Source organism: Macrobrachium rosenbergii, chromosome 40, assembly GCF_040412425.1.
Source record: "Macrobrachium rosenbergii isolate ZJJX-2024 chromosome 40, ASM4041242v1, whole genome shotgun sequence".
Taxonomy (NCBI): Eukaryota; Metazoa; Arthropoda; class Malacostraca; order Decapoda; family Palaemonidae; genus Macrobrachium; species Macrobrachium rosenbergii.
Genome location: NC_089780.1, coordinates 16,664,748 through 16,674,920, shown reverse-complemented (window position 1 = coordinate 16,674,920; position 10,173 = coordinate 16,664,748). Strand labels below are relative to the sequence as shown.

Here is a 10,173-nt window from a genome sequence, read left to right as displayed (position 1 = left end):
AGCAACATAAGCAAGGTTTTTGAAAAAGTGACGATGGAAATAACGAAGGAAAATATAAACCAGAAAATAAGTAGGTCCCAATGCGTGGACTAGAAGGAAGATCCACAGCATATCACCTGCTAACCCTGAACACACTGATCGACTACAACTAAATGTCAGGCGCCCCAACGTACATATGGTTCGAAGGTGCATATAAATACTTTGATAAACTAGACCTGAAGAATTGCATCAAGGATATTGGGCAGATGATTGGGTGGAAAGATGCATTGTTGATACGAAAGATGAATGAAAGTGGAAAGGCAGTAATATGATGTCCTGTGGGAGTAACAGAAACAATTAAGTACAGTATGTTAGTTACACTAATAAGGAGGACTAAAACATTTTCTTAAGGAAATATTTATTTTAATGTTACAAAAACCATTCAAAATCTAAAAAAATACTAAGTCTTTAGCCCAAACATTTTATCACAAATTGAGCACTTTCGTATTTCTAAATGTATGTCGCTTGGTAATAACCAGAGCTATTGACTGTGTCGTCACTATTTGACACTCGACATCACCTGACACACCTGGACTAAGGTCCCAAAGATGTATGATATATACAGTATATATAAATTTCGGTTGCCAATGCTGCGCAGCCCCACAAAAATGCTGGTAGCATTACTGGCACTCAGACTGAGAAAGGGTTTTGGGGGGAGGGGGGAACCCTCAAGAAGTTTCCAAGGTGGGGGCCTGGGTCGGATGGCTGGGCACTATGGGAAAGGAGGGGCATTGTGGAGAGAGGGAGAGAGAACAATAAGTGGGGTATGTTTGCATCTAAGCCTGAGTACAGTAAAACACACACACACACACACACATACACTCCTTTACTTTTTCATTTATATTTTATGCTACAGTACTCTCGTTTATATTTTTACCGTATATTATTTTTTATTTTTTAAAAAAAGATAATTATAATTGTGTGCATAGGTTTTGTCTGGCCTACATGGGAAATTCGCATTTTAAATATTCTTACAGTGGTTAGAGAAGAAATATCAACAGCGATAAAATATTCTCTTGTGTATTGTTATGATATACTGTATGTGATAATCATAAAGTCAACTAAACTTGTAATGAAGTACAGAACAGTAAATCAAACAAAGAAAAAAAACTGAAACCCATATGCACGTAAGCATGCACTCATTCAATGGCGTCACTGAATTTGCTACAGCCTGTTTGGTGTCGTCTTGCCTACATATGACAGTGTGCTTGACACCTAAGTATTCGTGAGTTTCTAAATAAAACAGTAAAAAACTAATAGTTCAGACTATTAAAATATTTTTGCATTCTAAAAAACTACAGTGAACAAAAAGAAAAAATACTGTACACTGTGAATCAGAGCTACCATTTTGATATTTAACACACATTAGCTTTTGCCTGATCAATAAGATCAATGTATAGGTATCACTGAAAGTTCTTACTTACATTAAATGACTGAAGCCTTCATGTACAGAACTGACCTATTTATTTGTTGATTACAGCTATTCATGGTGGCGCAAGGAAGTGTTTTTGGGGAGCAAATCAGGCCAACCATACCATGCATCAGCAAATCCTAAACCCAGAAACTTATATCCCTTCTCCGTAAGATATTCCGTTAAATAATCAACCCCCTCAGGGATATGAGCAACTTCGATACACATCAATCGAAAAGTCACTTTGTCCCACGGAATCGTCTTCAGTACCTGTAAGAAAAATACGACACTACAATATAGTAGAAACATGAAAAATCTTTGGTGTGAAGTTCAGCGTTTATGTGGCCCCTGATTTACTGTGCAAAACTTTTTTTCAGTTATTTTTTTGGTAATGCATTTTACCTTCAAAATCTTATTGAAAGTCTACAGCCATTCTGTCGTTGTAACTTTCAGTATATTGGGATTTGAATCATTATTTTCATGGTAGAGTAATTCATTGCACTGATAAATATACTAACTTTAACCTCAAAGGCCTCAATATCCAGAGACATGAAGTCAACAACCTTGACATCCAAGGCTCGAAGAATAGAGTACAAGGGAATACCCTTCATAATGATGCCACTGTTACTCAGGTGGCTACCTGTCCCCAAGCTAGCTGTAGGCCTGCGAAGTAAAAAGTTTTAGTGCTCAATATTGGTCATGAAAGCCTATGGATAAGGAGAGAAAAAAAACTGTGGTTAGAAGCCTGCATAAGTTACTTTGGTAACCCATCGCCTTTCGTATTTTTCCCTAATTTTTGGAACACTAGTTTTCTGCATGACGTTTTCTTCAATAAAGTGCTTTTGAAGATGATCCTTCCAAAACCACTAGCTTATTTCATATAAACCTTAAATTGCAGCATACAGTAGCCAATCAAAATTCAAGTACTGTATTGTAAGTGTTAATAATATCATGGGATTGTACAGCAAGTTTGTATGTGTATCAAATATCCATCCCTGCATGTGGTAGATATGGGTTTACAACCAAAGTTCATTAAAAAACCTTGGGGATAGTGACATATTTTGTTGTTGTTATACTGAGATGGTTTTATACCACCATGGGCTCTTCTTAGAGTACCCCATACAAATATCAATGAGATCAATGTATAAGTATCACTGAAAAGTTTTACCAATGTTAAATTACAGAAGCCTTCATGTACAGAACTGACCAATTTATTTGTTGATTAGAGCTATTCATGTATCCCTTATCCCCAAGATATGCCATTAAATAATTAACCCCTCATAAAGCTAAAGCATTATGTTGAATGGACTGACAGACCAATAGTGTAACAGATGAATCTTACAGGCTAGGAGAATCTTCGGGAAGATGAAAAACGGAAATGCTCCAGGACCACCAGGAAAAATAAAGTGATTAGAAGAAAGCAGCTGAAGAACTCATCACTTACGAACAAAACAGAACTTCTGTATAAAGAAACATGATAAAGGAAGAAATGGGTCCTTAAGAATGAGAAAACGTACAGCAATAACAGTGCACAAGAAAAAGGGGATATGTTACATGAGAGGAGAGAGGAAGAAGGCTCTCAAAGCATGCTATGAAAGGGCTGAGAACGAGAAAAAGAGGAGAGGTCAGCAATGACTGCACCCTACGTTCATGTGGGATATCAAAAACAGTTAAGAATATATTTAGTTTTAAAATCTATACAGTATTTTTTCACTTGAGTGTATGGGTGGTAAGCAACAGAGATGCTGTAGAACATTAAGTTTCCAGGGATCATGAAAAGAAGTCTGTAACAATTTAGAACAATTTGTGTACGTTTTTGTGTACGAGTTTGTGTACGTTTGTGTCCCATAAATACCAGCCATTAGCAAGGCTACTTACTCGTAAAGCATTACTCACTGGAAATTAACATAAGAAGCATGGGGAGTAGTTGACAGAGCAGTATTGATGGTATAGGCCTTTCTGTTTTTTTTCTCCAGCAACTTGTAGGTTTCCTTCAGTGGTTCTATTAGGAGTCCTCTCCATCCAAGTCTTCTCTCAAAAAATAAGCTGTTGCTTAAAAATTCACCTTCTGATGCGCCAACCTCAATGTAAAATCCATCTTCCTGCATAGAAGTTAATGGAATTGTAACACTTTATACTTTTAATGTATACAGTAAATCATTTTAGTGAGATAGCATGAGGGAGCACTATCACCTGTAATCTGCAAAAGTCATTTAAACTGAACAAGAAACAAGCCATTATATAAAATACAATAATAGTACATAAGTAATTTATTCAAGAAAATTGTGTCATTATCTTTACAATTCTCTAATGATCTGAGATATATGTAAAAGACAAAAGTGCAAATTAGCTACAGGTATTTTGGTAATTCAAGTAACTAAAGCCCATTTATTCATGAAGTAAAATGAATATATATCAAAACTCGTGAACTACTATGAACTTCGTTCATAGTAGTTATAAACAGTAATCAGGTTCTGCCACAGAAATTATTTACATCACTGACTTCTGGATATTGAACTATTAAATGCTTTGGTCGAATAAACATCACCCATAGAAACCATTGCAAATTAATCTGTAATTCAAGGACAATTATATTTTTTCTTGTACAGAGTATTCTATATGATCTTTTAGTTGAACTTTATTTTATATATACAGTACAGGCGTACTGCATTAATGTATTATAAAAATCTGCAGCTTCGTATTCTGTAATGATTACAATAAATCACAGAGAGAGAAAAATATGCACACCTTAACAAACTTGGCCTTATCCAAGCCTCAAGAGTATTAAACTTTTCTGTCTCATGCATAACACAGGGGAAGGAATGAGATTTACTCACCATTCCATTCAGTATTTTGTTAGCGAACTGCGACTGGTTGAACTGTGAATAATGAACCACTTCAGGATGATGAAGGTTATACGGATGTGGGGAAGGAGGTTGCAGTAGTTCTCTGCGGATATAGCCTATGAGTCTGGGGTCATCCTGAGTTGCTCCCTACAATTGAAACAATAATGTTGGCTATTTGCAGCAGTTACCTTATTTATACATTTATGCTCATCAACTCTGTAAAAAACCTTAAAATATTTACAGTAATTTCCCTTTCTACTTTGTAATATAAAGAATCTGTAAATTTAATTTAATCAAATACTGTATTTTAACAAGGTACTGAAATCACCCTTAGTTTTGAACTTTCATTACACTTAAGTAACTGTCAATGTTTATTTAGTCATAAGGCTTCTTCAAACAAATAAAACATCATTCTTTGTGACTTAAGAGAATAATGCTTTTTATACAAATGAAACCTACTGAATTACTCCATACACCATTAGAATTCACTAAAAATTCAGGAATTTTCTAACATGAAAGTACTTCCTAGCATTGCCCACCTCCATCATCTTCAAGTTGTACAGGTAGTATTATTATCATGGCCTGACACAGGTTCTTTTTTAATGAAAATATCATTTTTCTGCACATGTAATATAAACCTTAGATGATAGTATCTAGTGGGAAAAGTATGATGGAAATCACTTTACCTCCAAGTCATATTCAGGAATAAAACAGTTGTGGAGCCAGTCATTATTTTTGGTAGACTTCTCATCTGGAACAAATTTCAGCATTGGTGAGTCAAGCAGCATGACTGACTAGTATTTAAATGAATACATATAAAACTAAATTAAGCAAATGCAATGCTAAGATTGCACTGGAATTGGGAATTTTGCTAAAAAAAAAATACTTGTCTTTGAGAATCAAAAAACTCATATACTGTACTGACATGCTCTGATAACAGTACTTTAGCTTAAAGTTATAAGGTCTATGGGCATTCAAAGCCATTCTTGTTAAACGTTAAAAAGGTCAGCTATGGAGATGATTTTCTTCAGACCTGTGATATGATATAGAGAACTGTATGAATGATTTTTTTTTATTTGATGAACAAAATCCTAAGGCCCCTCTTTTTTAATTCTAAAAATAACCTTATTTTTGGGTATCAGTCAATGCATGTTTCAGTAATTTTTAATTTTTTTCTTTAGTTTTTACAAGGGAGAGGTATTAACCTTATATCTAACTACACTCCTTTGTCCATCCTGGTGCTATTCTGTGAACAGGTCATCCGATTTTTGTGCCTTTTACAAATCTTGTGATCTTTGTCAAATACCTTATGTCAGGGCAAAATATTGTGAAGTGTTATTGTGGGTGATGGCAAAGTTAATGATATCTTTCACGCACAACAAAAACAATGATGGCTATGACTCACCTGCCTTGACTGGGACTTTTTTTGATACAAAATAGAAACAAATCAGGATACTCATGACTAAGAAGACAACATTCCTATGTTGTCCCAGTGAGTGCATCTCTCTGTAAAGTGAAAACAACACGATAAGGAAAACAGTATATGGTTAAGTCTGCTTCAGTTCCTTCTACAAAAACCAAGACTAAAATTGAATTTGACATACCAACAGGACACTTGTAATTCTACAAATTCTTGAATGGTCTGTATTTAGGCTTAAATTAAGAATTTATAATTAGCAAGACAAATCTACACACTATTATACTATATTTTCAATTGAATATGTGTCACACAATGGTGTAATGTATGGTTTGTCCGGGGAAGTGCCAATGGCTTTATATCTGGTGTGATTAAAAACATACATACTGTATCTATAAAATCATCAGGTTTATTTACAGCAATTAATTACAATGTACTGTAACTCTAGAGACAGCAATAACTTCTGGATGATTGTAATTGTTTAAAGGGTTTGTCAGAACAGAATATAGGATTTAGGCCTAAGGCCAAGCACTGGGACCTATGAAGTCATTCAGCGCTGACAAGGAAACTGACAGTAAGAAGGCTTGAAAGGCGTAACAGAAGGCAAACCTAGGGGTTGCACTATGAAACAATCGTTAGAGAGGGTGGAAAGTCAGATAGAAGAAAGAGAATATGAATGGAGGTACAGTAAAAGGAATGAAAGAGGTTGCAGCTAGGGGTCAAAGGGATGCTGCAAAGACCCTTCAAGTAATGCCAACAGTGTACCACGTGAGGTGCACTGGTGGCACTAACCCCCCTACGGGAGGAAAGGGTCTGTTAGGGATTGTCTTTAGAACAGCTCCTCTCTATAGCAATGTGAAATCAGAAGGTTAAACCTTATAGAGTTACTTGAAAGCCACGACCTCGTAAATGATGTGAAAAACCGACGTCATTATTGAACCATACCATTGACCTAGTGATACAAAACAAAAACAACGAGATTGTGGGTGACATACAAGTTGAGCCTGAATGCGTGATATCTCCAATACATAAACTAGTTACATTTAGTATAAATATCTGGAAAAGCTAAACACTGAAAAAAGTTATCGCTTACAGAAACAAAACCAACTTTAAAGCTGATGAATTTATTGTTGAGAGCATAAAGAAAATAATTGAAACAAGCCAGGAGTGCAGGTGTAATCTGAGGAATTCCTTGACAGACGACCAAGTATGTGCAAGTTGTTTTACATTCTATAGCAAAAGTATATTGGCGTCAAGCTACAACGATAAATGTCCAGAAGCAATAAGGCAAATAATAGTTAAAGAAAATGCCAAATGGTTTAACAGTGAATTACGTGAAGCTAAGAAAAGAAAAATTTGAAGATCTATGGAAAAGATCTTAAGAATCAAGTAGTGAAAATTTGCCACTCTATAAAACAGCTAGATATCAGTACAACAACTTGATTATGAAAACCAAGAAAATATATTACAATAAAATGTTTAGTGTAGACAAAAGCTCGCCAAAAATCCATGGCAACTTAGCCGGAATATTGGGACTCAAAAAAGAAAAAGTTTTACCTGATGTAATGAACCTAGAGCAAATTGTAATTCAGGCGAGAGAGCATTTGTACACTGCGCACCAAGACTATATAACAAAATACCGCCTGAAGTGAAGAGCATACATGAAGAAAGCGAATTTAAAAAAGAACTAAAGACTCTCCTATTCTGCAGGAGCTACGATACTGACTAGAAAACACGGGCCCGCCAGAGAGGGAATTATCCCTGTGGAGGGATGTACATAAAACCAAAGTGAACAAAGTGAGTAGGCCCAAGGTCTAGAGAATACACTAGACCTTGCTCATATCTTTCTTTCTTCCCCGTACAATGTAGGCTGCACCCACATAAATTATGCCTTTTACTTTACCTCCATTCTGCGTCAGTTCTTCTGCAACTCTCTGCCAACTACTTCTCAGTGTAACTAGGATTTTCTCCCAGTTCCACCTTCATCTCCATTATTTTCTGGATAGCTTTATCTTGCTTTCCATCCACTCCAATATTTCCTTTCACTGTCCTAAGCCTAAATGGCCGAGAGTGCCCCAGTACTTGGCTTGGCAGCATAAATTTCATAAAAATAAGACCGAATATTTCTTTCCTGCCTCGTTGTGCGTGAGAGATGTGATTGTAAGGTGTCAAAGAAACGAGCAGGTAAAAGTTACTGCTACTTTATTACAGATCCAGGCAGCTTATATTGCGGCCGAGTCGCCGACTGACGCCGGGCCGCGAGAGACAATGGAATTGACTGTGACCTGAGGTCGAAACAATAAACAATAATATGCAGTGAACGAGTACAAATTACAATACAAAACATACAGAGCTACAATATGGATACAGTCTTGATGCCTGTGAATGAAGAAACATGTGATACTCAATGTGTGACATTCGTATAAATACCATAAAGTAAAAATGATTAAAATGCGTGACCTGGCACGTTTTAGGCGTGACTAATTGAGCTTGAAGAAAATGGGAAGTCATCAAAGAAAACAAGCTCAGCGGAGACTTAATTAATGGCGCCGCCGAAACACTATCCTGGCGCCGATGTGGTGACTAATTGAGCTTGAAGAAAATGGGAAGTCACCAAAGAAAACAAGCTCAGCGGAGACTTAATTAATGGCGCCGCCGAAACACTATCCTGGCGCCGATGTGGTGACTACAAATACTCCCCAAAGTCACCACATCGGCGCCAGGATAGTGTTTCGGCGGCGCCATTAATGGTCTCCGCTGAGCTTGTTTTCTTTGGTGACTTCCTCATTTCTTCAAGCTCAATTAGTCACGCCTAAAACGTGCCGGGTCACGCATTTTAATCATTTTTGCTTTATGTATTTATGCGAATGTCACATTGTGTATCACATGTTTCTTCATTCAAGGCATCATCAGATCGTATCCATATTTCTGTATGTTTTGCAATATTTATACTCGTTCACTGCATATTATTGTTTATTGTTTCGACCTCGGTCACAAGTCAATTCCATTGTCTCTCGCGGCCCGGCGTCGTCGGCGACTCGGCCGCAATATAAGCTGCCTGGATCTGTAATAAAGTAGCAGTAACTTTTACCTGCTCGTTTCTTTGACACCTTACAGTGGTGACCCCGGAGTGACGCTGGTGGGGTACGCCGACGAGAGTCAGCACGCTCAAACGCTGGTTACAGCGCCGTGTTTAGGCCGCTAAGAGCGTTTTGGAGAAATCCTGGAGCCAAGACTGAGTCGCCGTGTGAGTCCGCTAATGGCTCCGGGATACTCCGGGGGTCACCACTGTAAGGTGTCAAAGAAACGAGCAGGTAAAAGTTACTGCTACTTTATTACAGATCCAGGCAGCTTATATTGCGGCCGACTGACGCCGGGCCGCGAGAGACAATGGAATTGACTGTGACCTGAGGTCGAAACAATGAACAATAATATGCAGTGAACGAGTACAAATTACAATACAAAACATACAGAGCTACAATATGGATACAGTCTTGATGCCTGTGAATGAAGAAACATGTGATACACAATGTGTGACATTCGTATAAATACCATAAAGTAAAAATGATTAAAATGCGTGACCTGGCACGTTTTAGGCGTGACTAATTGAGCTTGAAGAAAATGGGAAGTCACAAAAGAAAACAAGCTCAGCGGAGACTTAATTAATGGCGCCGCCGAAACACTATCCTGGCGCCGATGTGGTGACTTTACATGATTATTTTATTGGCAACAATCTTCTAAATCAGCCCCAACCAGCACAATATAGTTTCGTTTCCCTTGAAATTTCACGCAGGCGCCGAACTACGAAAGCTATTACCCCGAGACCAAAATAGACGATAGACAACTGTTACAAGTCATTCTTCTTCTTCTTCTTCTTCTAAATAAACAGAATACCGTACCTTTCGTTCGGGTCTCTCCTTCTCGCTTATATCTTGAAATCGAGAAGTAATCATTCACAGATACATTCTCAAAAAGAAGCAGCATGAACGCTCTTAAATTTAGCACAATGTGTGTAAAGCGAATTCTTGGCTGATTTATTTCTCGGATAGTTTCCTGTAGAGGAAGAAAATCTTGAGTACTTTCCGCTTTGTTATATATGATCGAGAGTTGAACGACGTTTTTAATTCACTCTGTTATTATTTTTATTATTCTTAAAAAAAACTTTACTGCACTTCAATTAGATATTTCCGTCACTGTCAAAAGGGATTTTTTTAAGACTATTATTGACGGTGTCTACATGACACTGGAAAAATCTTAAAGCAGGACGAATTAGATGACAGCAACATTGATAAAAAAAATACCTGTTTGCAAGACCACGTCATAAGGAAAAAGCGATTTGCGGGCTTACAACGCGACAAGTAGAAGATGAAAGAAATATGGAATTATGAAATCATAGTTTTCTAGTACTCGTTTAATTCCAAACTAAAAATTGCTGCAAGCCAAACAAAAATGAAAGACCG

The 10,173-nt window shown here is 37.1% G+C and overlaps 1 protein-coding gene across 1 annotated transcript; it reads right to left on the bottom strand.

Moving 5' to 3' along the window:
- Positions 1-342: 342 nt before the first annotated feature.
- Positions 343-7,872, bottom strand: LOC136826185 (protein Star-like). The gene is made up of 7 exons (XM_067083239.1): positions 7,617-7,872; positions 5,702-5,802; positions 4,983-5,047; positions 4,288-4,443; positions 3,347-3,552; positions 1,969-2,113; positions 343-1,720 (listed from the first exon to the last, which is right to left on the bottom strand). The coding sequence occupies exons 2-7, from the start codon at positions 5,796-5,798 to the stop codon at positions 1,520-1,522; spliced, it is 870 nt and encodes a 289-aa protein (XP_066939340.1). The 5' UTR covers positions 5,799-5,802; positions 7,617-7,872; the 3' UTR covers positions 343-1,519.
- Positions 7,873-10,173: the final 2,301 nt, after the last annotated feature.

What these genes read in the sequence shown, in the direction of transcription:
- LOC136826185 (XM_067083239.1), bottom strand. Translation starts at nt 5,798, where the DNA reads ATGCACTCACTGGGACAACATAGGAATGTTGTCTTCTTAGTCATGAGT. An exon ending in TTCCTGAATATGACTTGGAG is followed by an intron (nt 4,444 to 4,982) that starts GTAAAGTGATTT and finishes TTTCAATTGTAG; the next exon opens with GGAGCAACTCAGGATGACCC. An exon ending in ACAAAATACTGAATGGAATG is followed by an intron (nt 3,553 to 4,287) that starts GTGAGTAAATCT and finishes ACTTCTATGCAG; the next exon opens with GAAGATGGATTTTACATTGA.